We start from the raw sequence: 13,621 nt of genomic DNA on the forward strand, positions 1-13,621 counted from the left end.
GTTCTAATGATGGTAGGAAACTGTTTTTCTATACTTTAGAAAATGAACCAAACGCCCAAGTAGAATCCTTGTTATACCTACCTGCATTAAAAAGGGTAGCATGTGCTTTATCAAACGGTCGATTGTTTTTGGTAAATTCAGAATCTAAACCTCTAACACCAACAGCTGCAGAAGGTTCATTTGTTATGACTGAACTTGGGTCTATGTCAGTCATAAATTGTATGTGTGCAGTTTTTGATCAAAAGCAGAGGTAAGTAGTTTCAATATACAGATTAAATAATATAAGCGTAGATAATGTTTTGTTTTACCATAGTAGATATTTCTTTCATTTTAAAATCTTGATGTCACAACCTCTATCAGATGTTGGTATTTTTTTATGAAGTAGATCACAGCTTTGACGTTTATACATCTTTTTTGTTAACCTATCTAGATTATTACTGGGGCTAGTTTATTCATGTCTAAATTATCTATATCAATAGAACCTTGTTCTTCTAATGCAAGCTCCACAGTTTCACTTGTTACTTTTATCTATTCAAAAAAGAATAAAAAAGACGATGTATTTTTTATACCGTCCACAGTTTAGCTATTTTGGGGCCATCCGTATAACATTTGAGGCAATTCTGTTCATTTCTTGTATGGTGTTTTAATACTAATTGCTTCTATAGCTTAGTATTCATCTTCAGGCATATCCTAGATTTGCATTTGCAGACGGTACTGTCGTTATATTAATATGAAATCAATGAGCCTATTTTACGTTGAAATATTTTTTGTCAGTTTTTTTATTAAAATTAAAATGAATCTGTTGTAGCTTTTGTGAGTTATGGTGTGGCGAATCAGACGGTCAAATATCTATCTACACAGTTAAAGATCATGTTGTAGCCAATCATGAAGTAGTCAATCATTACCAACCAATAATCGAAAAAGTTGACGTTATGAATATAATTTCTGTAGAGAGTAACGTTTGGTCTTACGTGAGACCAGGATGTATCGTATACCAATGGGATTCTAAAACAAAAAACATTGTTAATAAATTGGATTGTTCAAAACTAGTACCTTGTTCGGAGAGTTTAAAATCTATTGCCATTGAAGAACATTTGAGTCCCACCAATTGTCAGGTAAGTAACAGAAGATATTTTTTGATTACTCCATTCAAAATTTTCATAACTCTTCAATTGAATATTTAATATGCGAAGATATTGATATGGGATATTAAGTAAGTTTACATTTTATAGTAGTGTATGATTTTGATATTAACACTATTCTTACAGAAATCCATGTATATCTATTCTTACTAAGACTAGTATTTTAAAAAACTTAAATTATAATCCAGAATCGGAAAAAAGCAGAGGTTACAGTTTTTGAAATCGAATGTATGAAATGAATATTTTATGATTATATTACTTGACAGAAAGACACTTATTAATTAACTAATTAAATATACGGCTTTACACAACAGGCGTTACGATCCTAGTCACGTTGAGGCTGACACTACCTCTAAATGTCAGTAGTTTTCTTGATACCCCAATTGTCACCTCAAACTTTGAAAATGGTCATTTGACTGATCTCGATAGGAATGGTGTTAACATAGTAAAAAAAGAAATATATTGAAGAAGTTTTTAAATGAAAAAGAGACCCAGGAATTATTGGAGACATCTAGAATAATGAGCAATAAGACAAAAATAAATACTTTATTTCCATTATGTTATTGAGATTTCAAATATCAGTAATCTGGTTCACAACTGATATAAGTTCAATTTTTAATTTACACTAGTTTATACATTAGTCTTCCATAAGATACAAAGTTAAAACTATGGTTTCATTTATTTATTACTTTTTTTTAAGGTAACAAGTCTAGTATCTCTTAATGATGAACTGTACATAGGAACAACCTGGGGTTGTGTGATAATAGCAGAGCGTTTTACTCTCCGTCCAATTACAATATTTCGACCATATGAAGAAGAAATAAGAGCGATCGTTCCTCTTCACACCGGAAAAGGAAATTCTGGAAATCTTAATAAAGTTCCATTGATTGCTACGATTGGAAGAGGATACCGTAATTTATTAGCCAGATATACAGACGTACCTGTTGCGACTGGTACTCCTCTTCCAAGCCCCATGATGGGTACAGGTGTTTCTCAAACTGTTAAACCAAATATGTTTGTTTTGTTATGGAGGGCAGAGCATTGGAATGCCATTTGAAAAAAAATCATAATTTCCTGACAAATTACTTTATCATTCCTGGAAGAGAGGCTTATATTAAAATTATGATGAGATTATGCGAAAGAACAAGTAAATATTGTACCTGTTAATTCTTTTTATAGTTGCAAAGTTTTTTTTTGTATAACTGGTGAATGTTCAAAGAAATCTTTTTACATGACATGAATCACTGAATGTAAAAAAATATGCAATTAAAAATTGTGATTCTATTCTTAATATTTAACAAATACATTTTTCGGTCTGCTAAAGTTTTCATATAACTTGTAGTCCGACTACAAATTTAAGGAATCATTATCAACTTACAAATGATAAAGGATCTCTTTCTGTTTAGGTGAACATACAAAACCGAATAGTTTAAATGTTTCAAAACAAATGCTGTATATTTTTTATTTTTGAATTATTGTTTGCCAAAGAACAAATCTAAGAAACCGATTCAAAATTAATTTGTCTTAATGTACATCAAGTTGAGATAATAAATGGCTGCTGGCAGGAAAGGATTAAATACAGAAATCCAGAAAAAAAGGTTACAAATTATATCTCTTGGATGGATTTTTGCAGGGAAGCAGTATCGACAAGAGATAAAATGGCTAAGGAATTTTAATTCAAGATATAGGTAGGTAGAAACATCAAATTGCACATGCTATTTTAAACGGATTTTAATGAAAAAAAAAGACTTAAAATCATCATGAAAAACATATAAAAAAGTATAAGTGAAAAGTTAGAAAATATTCATGCAATATAATCAGAAAAAAAAAAGATTTTTAGACTAGATGATGAAGTACACAGAGGTGAATCATATATGATACCAATAAGGACTTATTCCTTTGAAACAGAGTAGATACATCAGAAATATAGATAAGATTTCCAGCTGGAAAAATAATACAAATCAAAATACCCAATAGTCATAAAAGATATCTTGTGGAGCTAACACATTAGTGAAATGAACCTCGACAAAATAGAAATGAAATCAAAAGATAACTTGTAATTTATATCTAAACAACTGCAGGTTTAAAAAAAGAGTTCTGAAATAGGCTTGGTATATTAGAGGAAGAAAAATTACACACATGATATTAAAGTAATGCAAGTTTTGATATTTTTATTTAGTTTCTTTTCTCCAGTACTATACTAAATATTATGAACAGTTGCTTTCTAATGACTGTATGGTGGCATACCAAAAAATGTATACAATTAATTGTGATTTATTTTCTTCTGAAGTGAAGCAACTAAAATTGTATTATAGATAATTTTAGATATACAATACGACTGTTGTTTAACATAAACTGTGATCATACTTCTTGTCATTTATTTTAAATGTATTGATGTTATTTTGCCAAGAATAAATGTTTTTGCATTTATTAATATTTGTTTTCTTATTATTAAATACTGGACCAAAGAATACTGAAGCATAACAAAAGATTTAATCAACAGAATTAATACATAAACTTATTTTTTATATTTGATGTACAGAAATTTTTGAATACTATTTGGAACACTCGAGTTGATCATCTACTGTCTGGCATTAACGATGTTAACAAACTCTGGTTTCAGAGATGCGCCACCAACCAAAAATCCATCTATATCAGGCATAGCTGCCAATTCTACACAATTAGCTCCAGTAACAGATCCACCGTATTGAATTCTAATACTCTTTGCAATATCTGCTCCAATATTTTTAGCTATGTATTCTCTTAGTGCCTTGTGAACATCTTGAGCTTGTTGAGGAGTAGCTGTCTTACCAGTACCAATCGCCCATACTGGTTCATATGCAATTACAACATTTGTCCAATCTTTCAATTTACATGCTATTGCTTGTGTCTGAGCAAAAACAACTTCCTCTGTTTTGCCACTTTCACGCTGTTCCAATGTTTCACCTACACAAGCTATGACCTTAAGTCCCTTTTCTAAAGCAAATGCTACTTTATCAGCTATTAAATCATCAGTTTCTTTGAAAATTTGCCTTCTTTCTGAATGACCTAAAATTACCCAATCTACATTGATATCTTTCAACATTAGTGGTGAAACTTCTCCAGTGAATGCACCTGAAAATCAAGTTTTTAAATGTAGTTCATAGTTTTACCAATAAACTTCCAAAAAAATGCACAATTAATTTTCAATATTAATTATGAAGGAGGTGGAATGGAAACCTTACATATGAAATTAATATTCTTAAAGTTCAACCACTTTTAAATAGAGAGATTCAACTAAAAATATAAAAAACTAACTTTGAAACAAAATCTTTAAAAAAATAATGAATGGGTCTATTTTAAGTGCTTATTTTCTCTTCTAGCATTACAGTTTGACAACATCTAGGTATGTTTCAAATTTCCTTTCTGATTTCCTTTTTGGTCAAAGAAATCAATTATTGTACCTCACTTCCATGTGATTGAGTGACAATAAAATTAAATCATTAAGAGAAATGCAGTTCTCATTAAAAGTTTTAGTCAAATAATAAATTATGCATTAATTATACTGGATAGTGTATTCTGTTAATCTTGATGAATATGCTTAAAAAAATAACATAAATGAAATTTGTACAAGGGAGAGATTGATATGACTTTGTTCAGAAATGTAATGCATGAGAGGGATGTATATAAGTATCTTTCATTAGACTAAATATTCACTTGCGATATACAAGAATCAAAGAATAATAATTTATTCGGAAAGTAAGATTAAAATCCTAATTCAATGTGGGGAATCTAATTCAAGAAATTAAAACAGATGGAAGTATACTGAAGGATTTGAAAGGTATCTATCTTTTTAAAAATAGTTGAAAGCAAGAATTTTCACAAGCAAATAAGAATCCTTAATCTCCCACATTGTGATATGGCCCTTAAAATCCAAACACATGCTAAAAAACTTGTTAAGTGGGACTAACAAATCTATATGGAAGACAAATATCATTATATAAATCAGTCCAAAGTAAAAAGGGCAGATATACTGCTACAAAAAAATTGCTTTTAATAACCCAAAAGTTGATAAGCTCCAACAAGGTTTGGATACCACATAACACTATAAAATTAGGTATTCTGGTGTAAATCCATTCATAGTTGGTATTGAATAACTACAGGGTATAACTAAAGAACAGAGAGGACAATATAAATTTTTACACCTGGTTAATAAAGTTATCTAAAACCATATTACAAACTTCAGCTATGGAAATGTCACAAATAAAATAATTATTTGCTTTCAATTACTTTAAAATAAATAAGTTGGCGTATTTTAAATGTGAAATGTTGAATATTCAGGAACACTATCAAATAATATCTAATAAATAATTAAACTTCGTGATTTAATTTAAGGATGTAATAATGAATATATATCTTTAAAGTTACCTTTTTCTTCTTTGTAACAGTTTTGTCCAGCTACTCCAATGTTTGCTGGAAGATTATTACGGACATATTCAAGATACACCGCAGGAACACCAACAACGACTTCTGTGTTAGAGTCTAAAGGTCCGGCCTTAAGAAAAGATATAATTTCATCAATTTGTTTTTTACTTCCATTCATTTTCCAATTACCGCCAACCACAAATTTACGGGGACATTCATTAGGACATTTTGCACTCATTTTGATTGGGTTTTGGTTAATATAAAATGTACTTTTTTATTATTTGAATTTTTTGAAATCTACGGTATTTTTTGATCACTTATTTCAGATTTCGGGCGTTGAGGTCACACAAAGGACGTTTGAACTGCTATTAGGACGGAACACAAAACAGTAAATAGGTTTAAACCATAGAATTAATCTCTCTACTAGTACCACTGAGTTAATATTAATTATTTGTATTAATTCTGTGCTAATACCCTGTAGTTCTATGGTTTATTTTGAAAGGTGATAGTTACAGTCGGTTATGTTTTTCGCGGAACAGAGCGGGCAAATAGCGATTTGTATCACGTGATCATAGGTTATACAGATTGCTTCTGGTAATTGCCGAACAGTGTTCGAATAACGAAATAATTTATCCCAAAATAGCTAGTCAGAACAGGATCTAGTAAAGTATGCAATTTTATAAAAGTACACAAATTGACTTTTTCAATATTTATTTGCTTTATAGAGTAACAATTTGTACCGAAGCTGGCTATAAAGTACTGACATCTGGAGTTGGCATTATACTATATCAATGTTTATGTATTGCGTATAAGATTATTTTAGCAGAAACAACACATAAGCACAAATAACTGTCGAGCAAAATTGCTAAGTGATAAGCAATGAAACGCCAATGGTCAAAACAAACTCTCTTTCAAGGTTAGGATTTTACTCAAAAATTGATATAACCGCATACGAACCGAGAGCTGCGATTGAAATAAAGTGGATTGCCGAAGAATACTACTTAGAGTCATCAGATTTACATAGCCGAACGCAGAAATCTGTGTTGATAGGGGAGACCACAGAGCATACCGATAAGGTCAATTTGTTTGTAAATTTCGGCAACACAAATTTATTTTCGCCACATACCAATCGTGACGCTAGTGTAAAAAAATCTGTCATTACTGACAATGTCAATATGTCATTCGTCATAAATTTCTGAATTCCCGCCACATTTACTTCATATTTCGATACACAGGTACTGTATGTTCTGTGGATGACATGTGATATGACATTTTAATCTTCCTTAAAAATAAAATCTTGTTTGGACAAATTATGTAAATAACACATTTACAAATTGTGAATGTCTGTCTTAAAATCAGTAACCATGGCAGCAAGGTTAGAAGCCTCTGTTCTAAAAAGTAAATTTAAAGGTTGCCTTCTTGGGGCTTTAATAGGAGATTGTACTGGTTCCCCTTATGAAGGTGATACCATTACTCATGGTGATAAACTGATAATTCAAAGGTATTATGATAAATTGGAAGATCCATCATTTACCGGTAACTAAATATATCAAATTCAATTTGTATGTATAATCAATTGAAAATTTTGTTATGTAGTCTCAACTATATGCACAAATATCAATTGAATAAGGATATTTACAGACAATCCTATCGATTTTATTTATTCATTAGTAATTGTAATAACATCCGTTTGATTTAGAGTCACTAATTGGGTTTTTATAACAGCTCACAAAGTTTCAAAGAAATGTAAACTACAGTGTAGAATCTACACCAATGCCAAAAGGTGCGAAAATGGATATGATCACTGTTCCTCTTTTGCCTTTTTGCATTTAGAAAACTTTAAATTTATAAATTTTAAATTCTGAGCATCGGTCCAGCTGTGATCTACAGCTCTCAAATTCTTGAATGCTCTAGACCAATTTAGTCACTTCAGTAATTTGTTTAATACAATATATTTTCTAAATTATCAGGGTGGTTACTGAAACCCCAACTTTATGTTGATGGAAGTGTAGGTTGGTTGGTACTTTGTTGCCTTAATTGTTTCAGTAAACATTTAGGTATACTATTTTCTTACTCTAACATATTTCAAAAATATGTGTTTGCAATTAAAAAGTTCAAAGCAACCTACCCTTCCTTTAAAACAGTTGGATGATAAGTAATGTAAAAAATTATCAAACCTTTTTTTATTATGCGTCATAGGAAATATGTATGTTTCAGGAATTTTTCAACAAACCTTTTTTTCTTAGTTGGGTTAGTGGGGGATCAGGGACTGTTGCATAGGCCTCCAGACAAACCTGTAGAGCTCCAATTAAAATTACCAAAGCTGATATCCTTTGAAAAGCTTATCAGACACCTTTGCTTCAACATTGTAATGTCACTAAGCACACTTTAAGGTTTGTTGAGTTCTGGGCATTCACCAAAGGGTCCTCACTTTATTTCTTCTCCATACACCAGCGGCATTTTGGATCTTCTGAGGTGCCTATATTATGGAGATAGTTTCTTGATGACTACGTATGGCTAGAAGACCAGTGACCTCGAATTTTCTACCTGGTTCCAATACTGAGAATCTAACTAAACCTTTGTTTATTAACTTATTGAATTTGTTCTACTTAAACTTCTTACACTGTATATATAATTGATTCCAGCTCCATTCAAATCATACACAGATGATACAGCTATGACCAAGTCTGTTGCAAAATTTTTAACTGACAAACCTGAACCTGATTATAAATTTCTTGCCAGACTGTTTGTTAATGAATATTTTAAAGAGCCTAGAAGAGGTTATGGTGAAGGTGTTGTGGAAGTTTTTCACAAATTGAAAAATTCAAAATTTGCAGATATTTATAAACCAGCTAGCGAACAATTTTTAGGTAAAGTTGATTTATTTAGAAAGTTCAAGTAACACAGATTTTGGTTAAATAAAAGTCTGTTTAAAATGCATACTCAAAAAGAGTTTATGGCATGTGCAAAATTATCATTGACTCACCAGTAAATCAATTTTTCTAAAAACTTTCCAATTCACTTAATGCCAAGAAAACATCAAAAAAGACTTAATTTAAACATACACAATCAATAAATGAATAAATGTTTTTACATCTTGTACTTGTATGTATCTCACAATTTTGTACTTGTTGATTTAAATGAAAAAAGATTAGAATCAACCATTCATATTTTTGTTTGTTTGTTTAGCAAATTACTAAACTAGTGTACATTATTTAGGTGCCGGTTCTTTTGGAAATGGTGGAGCTATGAGAGTTGCCCCTATTGCTCTTTACTTTTATGATAATTACAAGGCAATGCTAGAAGTAGCTACAAATGCAACAAGGTTGACTCATACTCATTTTTTGGGAGTTCATGGAGCACTTTTACAAGCTGTTGCTATTGATTTAGCTTTAAAATTTAATCAAAACGTTAAGATTAATCCTGAAAGATTTTGTGCAGAATTATTTAGGAGAATTAGAAAAATTGAAAGAATAGATGAAGACACAGATGAGATAGATGAACGGTGAGTAATTTAAAGCAGGATGGAATACAGTGTCATTTAAAAGTAAAAAAAAAATTATAACCATATAACCAAATGTGCATAGAACTTTCTTTTACCCAAAGCATCCAATGATATTGTGTAGAGGAATTCAATTTTTTTCTAAGCACTCTCACAGTGAAATATGCATCAATAGTAATTATTCTGCTCAACACAATTCGACGGTTTTAATATATTTATGGTAATTATTATCCATCTCTTATAATCCATCTTTTTAAAAATTTGTCTCATAAAAGCTTTTACATTATTTAAGATTTAATTGTTGTCACACCATAAAAATTAAGCATTGAAGACAACAACCACTTTGCTAGAGATGGTAAGGACAGGGAAAACAAGCATGGTTAAATGTAGTGTCCTTATAGGTACTCAGCCATGCATATTTAACAGTTTGTATACAAGCAGGTGTTTCAATATTCCAATTAGAGAATTAATTACTTCGATATTTGAGATTTCAACCTCTGTTTACTAATTTTTTTCTGAAATTCGTTGCAATAATTTTTAATGTTAAAAAGAAGTTCAATTATATCAGGGACTGTATATAATTGTATTATCCTTATATGTAAAACTGTTGAATTTTTAGAGATTACAGCAGGAAAGCATATCAAGAAAAGTTGAAGGTTGTGGAGTATTTATTAGGTAAAAAACATGATGATGAGTTAGATGAAGAAGTGATTTTAACTTTAGGCAATGGTATAAGTGCTTATGAATCTGTGCCTACAGCTATTTATTGTTTTTTGAAATCTTTACAAGAAATACCGTCTATACAGGTAAATAAATATCCAAATATATTCTTAATTTATATGAAGTACATACTTTTCAATTTCAGTTTTTGTTGATTATTTCAAGAGATATTTATCTTTGTGTGATGCTATTCCATTAGGTTTTTTTAATTTTTAGACTGATAACATATTCAGAAGAACAATCCAATACGCTGTGACATTGGGAGGTGATACTGATACAATAGCAAGTATGGCTGGGGCAATAGCAGGTGCTTATTTAGGAGAAGAAGCAGTTAATCCTTATTTAGCTAAACATTGTGAATTTTCCAAAGAAATAGCCGAGATGGCAGAAAATCTGTATGCGGCAAAAGTTAAACCCTAAACAAATTGTTTTTAGTTGAATTGTATCAGTTCAAATAGACAAATCTACCCTGTATGTACATGTTGTAGCCATTATCAATTTGTGGACATATACATATGGAAAATAAATATATTTTATTGATTTTTTTTCAAGTCTTTCCTGTGTACAATATAAAATAAATTTATAAGATATAATATAACTATCTCAAATAATTTCATTTTCCGAATCTATATGTGTAGATACTTTAAATAAGAAACTTTTTAATATGAAGGATAGAATCAGGGAGTTACTGTAACTACCAAACTCACAAAATAACGTAGAGTAGCTACCATAAGTTCATAGTGCTTTGAAGGGTTGCATCTATATGAGTCATTTTTGGTTTTTAGTATTATTTTCTTTCAAAGCAACAACCCCATGTTGGTAGTAATTCCCATTCAAGAAAGATCCACGAATTAATATATAGCCAAAGAGGGTTGTTTATACAATTTTTCTAGAGTATGATTTATGTGTCCAAGCTTCTTCTATTTCCAAGGTATACTTTGTGACTATTACAGCTTTATGGTGGTAGTTTGACGTTTTGGATTGTTACTTCGAACTATCATATAGCAACAAAAAAGCCGCCGATCTCGTGTTGAAAAGTATTTTCTGTCAATATATGGTTCAAATTGATTGCAGTAAGTTATTTCATTTGCCCCGGAGGCTTTTATCAAAAGGTAGTTCATAAAACAACTGATTGTAGATTGCTTGAGCATCTTTTGTATAAGACTACATCTCATTCTTCTGCTAACAAATTACGTACACTCTTCCCAAAGAGGCTATTATTCCTGTAATTTCTGTGTCTAACTTTTCAAGGTGTTGAGCAGAACATTTGCAAAGTAGATGCTTTAATGTTACTCGCAGAACCTGCTATTGTTGCCCTCTGGCGTACCTATCTTCTTACAGTGATATTTACGGGGCAGTAACCTATCAGAAAACCGATCACCTGCTTGATATTGTTTGCTCTATTTTATGCTCTTAGATAAGTTAGAATCTATCCATTTTCTTTATTCATCTCTCACTTTTGCAATTTTGCTATAAATAATAAAAAACTGGTTGCATAAAACCTGGTAGGTTTTATTTATTCTCACTTAGTCTAGAGCGTTATAATCGTAAACCCAAGTGGAATGGATTTTGAGCGTTGAGATAAATATTGAGGAAAACAGAAAAAAATAAAGCGAAAACTTCAAGAGGTTATGTTATAATTTGAAAGAAATTGAATTTTTTAGTGTAGTGCTTAAATGATTTACATCAATGTTAAATCTAAATATCTTCTACGGCGATAGTGAAATATTTGGTGGTGCGTTGCAAGAATACTTTAAAAGTACTTATAATATCCCATAACGCATCAAATAATGAGATTGATTTTCATAGCTACCATCAACGTTGATTAAGTTTTGAAAATTCCGCTAATTTTTTCAACGCTTACTTCGACCTACCTCTTGACAAGGATTATCGTAAACGTTAGTCATGACGTCATGAGTAACGTTCTCCAGCGGCAATAACGATCGTATTCGCTATGTGGAACGCCCAAAGAGTATTTCAGGTGTTGTGAACGTTTAGTGGAATGCACCCTATGTCGAAACTATTTCGACTAATATGTTTCGTCGAATCAAGTTATCGTTTTTTTCTGGGTTTTGGATTTAACTGCTCTAATGTAAATTAAAAATCGAGTCCCAAAATAACTAAAATATTGTGAAAATGATACGGCAAGTTGGGTACAAATAGAACCGTTAAAAAGCTATAAAATTTTCAAATATCTAATTGTGTGCTTTCATCTATCGAATAAAAATTTAATCTTTTAAAAATGTAAACGATTGCGTTAAAAATAGTTCAGAAGTAAAATTCTTCCAGCGATCGGGATTAATCGGAAAGTAGCGGTTAGTTCAATACATAACCCAATTAATAAGATTAAGATAGGTTATGGTTCAATATGCATTAAGCTAGAATTAAAAATTCGATTGGAATATTTATTTTACATTCATAATTTATAGTGAAATAATTCAATATGAATGAACAATTTGATCCAGAAGTGTATTGCTCATATTATCACAGCAATCTTTGCCATGTTTGTAAAATCTCTGGAAAGTTGAAAAGGTGTTCACAGTGTAGGTCAATAGCTTACTGTTCACAAGAGCACCAAAAGTTTGATTGGAAATATCACAAGAAATTTTGTGCTGCAATGACTAGAGCAAATAGCGACTGCGAATTTATTGCTATAAGAAATTTCGAGGATCTTCTTACTGTAAAAAAGATAAAATTTAGGTTGTTATGTAAATATTTACGGCGACAGTTATCTATTTATGAAAATCAAATTTGTATGTTTTCTAGACATTGTGAAATATGTTACTCTCCCAATATTTACAGTGAATGTGATAAATGTAAAAGTGTATTTTTTTGTTCTGATGATCATAAATTCAAATTTGAACATTTTCATCAAAAAAACTGTTCTGAATTCAAATTAAATATGGAAATTGGATTATTTACAAAGTTTAATAATGAAGAAGTTGATTTATTTGTTTGTGATATCTCGAACAACCTAAAAACTTTACCCCATTCTCTATCTGAACTGGTTGAATTGTATGATAAATCTTCAAAGCTTGGATATGACGACATAATGCAAAAACTAAGAAAACATGATTGTTTATCCCCAATTGCCACAATTTTATACGGACTAGAGCAATCCAACTTGATAGTTGATAGGATTGCTGTAAAAGACGAACTAACAATACACATAGTTGGTGGTAGTATTTATGAAACTGTTAGGCAGTGGAGACATATGGCAGAGCTAGGGTTTCACTGGATCCACAATTTAGTTAAACTTGATTTTATGGTTATAGGACCAGAATTAGATTTTGATGGGACTACAGTCTTTACCCATCAACTATGTGAAAGTTGTGACCAAAGGAAATGTCAAACAACGTGTTCATTTCATACCCAGCTTTACCATGATAAAATAAATCATATAAAAAAACCCGATGCTGTTGTTGCCTTCAATAGTGGTTTACATACATGTTATAGTGAGAGATTAGTAAATGAAGATGATTTACCAGAATATTTGTGGGCAAATAGTATCAAATATTTAGTTAAAAATAAAAATACCCCATTAATATTAACAGCCTTTACTTTAAAAGAAATTGAAAAAGATGTGGAAGTAGTAAAAAATCATGCGGAATTAGAATTAAAAGTTTTGATTCCTCCTAGTAGTAATCCTTTTGCTGATAGTAAACCTATTCGAGATATTGAAAGTCAACAGGAACCATTCTTTTATATCAATGGTTTTGTATCTGTTTTAACCAGAATTTAAGTATATAGGTACACATAATATCGATAATATATAACGAGGACCTTATATTTCCATATTAAGTTTTATGAAAATTATTTATTAGTTTTTTATTAATAAATTTTTTATTTTGTA

At 30.6% G+C, this 13,621-nt stretch overlaps 4 protein-coding genes across 8 annotated transcripts in view; 3 read left to right on the plus strand and 1 right to left on the minus strand.

Annotated features, from left to right (window-relative positions):
- The window catches only part of LOC130445980 (leucine-rich repeat serine/threonine-protein kinase 1), a 29,492-nt gene extending 25,916 nt beyond the window's left edge, over positions 1–3,576 (plus strand). For 3 of the 5 annotated variants that reach the window (XM_056781922.1, XM_056781924.1, XM_056781923.1), the window contains 3 exons: positions 2–250; positions 809–1,115; positions 1,843–3,576. In XM_056781922.1, coding sequence (XP_056637900.1) covers positions 2–250; positions 809–1,115; positions 1,843–2,199 — 913 coding nt within the window. In that variant the 3' untranslated portion in view covers positions 2,200–3,576. The remainder of the gene's footprint in view (position 1; positions 251–808; positions 1,116–1,842) is intronic. The other 2 variants (XR_008910089.1, XR_008910088.1) reach the window with 2 other exon arrangements.
- LOC130445983 (triosephosphate isomerase) lies at positions 1,675–5,941 on the minus strand. The gene is made up of 2 exons (XM_056781928.1): positions 5,550–5,941; positions 1,675–4,256 (listed from the first exon to the last, which is right to left on the minus strand). Exons 1-2 carry the CDS (start codon positions 5,782–5,784, stop codon positions 3,724–3,726), a joined length of 768 nt encoding a protein of 255 aa, XP_056637906.1. The 5' UTR covers positions 5,785–5,941; the 3' UTR covers positions 1,675–3,723.
- An 819-nt stretch (positions 5,942–6,760) lies between these two features.
- LOC130445982 (ADP-ribosylhydrolase ARH3-like) lies at positions 6,761–10,313 on the plus strand. Its single transcript, XM_056781927.1, has 5 exons — positions 6,761–7,082; positions 8,192–8,416; positions 8,766–9,051; positions 9,668–9,854; positions 9,985–10,313. Exons 1-5 carry the CDS (start codon positions 6,887–6,889, stop codon positions 10,186–10,188), a joined length of 1,098 nt encoding a protein of 365 aa, XP_056637905.1. The 5' UTR covers positions 6,761–6,886; the 3' UTR covers positions 10,189–10,313.
- A 1,460-nt stretch (positions 10,314–11,773) lies between these two features.
- LOC130445981 (uncharacterized) lies at positions 11,774–13,621 on the plus strand. Its single transcript, XM_056781926.1, has one exon. The coding sequence runs from the start codon at positions 12,212–12,214 to the stop codon at positions 13,508–13,510; it is 1,299 nt and encodes a 432-aa protein (XP_056637904.1). The 5' UTR covers positions 11,774–12,211; the 3' UTR covers positions 13,511–13,621.

The sequence above is a fragment of the Diorhabda sublineata genome, chromosome 6 (assembly GCF_026230105.1).
Source record: "Diorhabda sublineata isolate icDioSubl1.1 chromosome 6, icDioSubl1.1, whole genome shotgun sequence".
NCBI classification, from domain to species: domain Eukaryota; kingdom Metazoa; phylum Arthropoda; class Insecta; order Coleoptera; family Chrysomelidae; genus Diorhabda; species Diorhabda sublineata.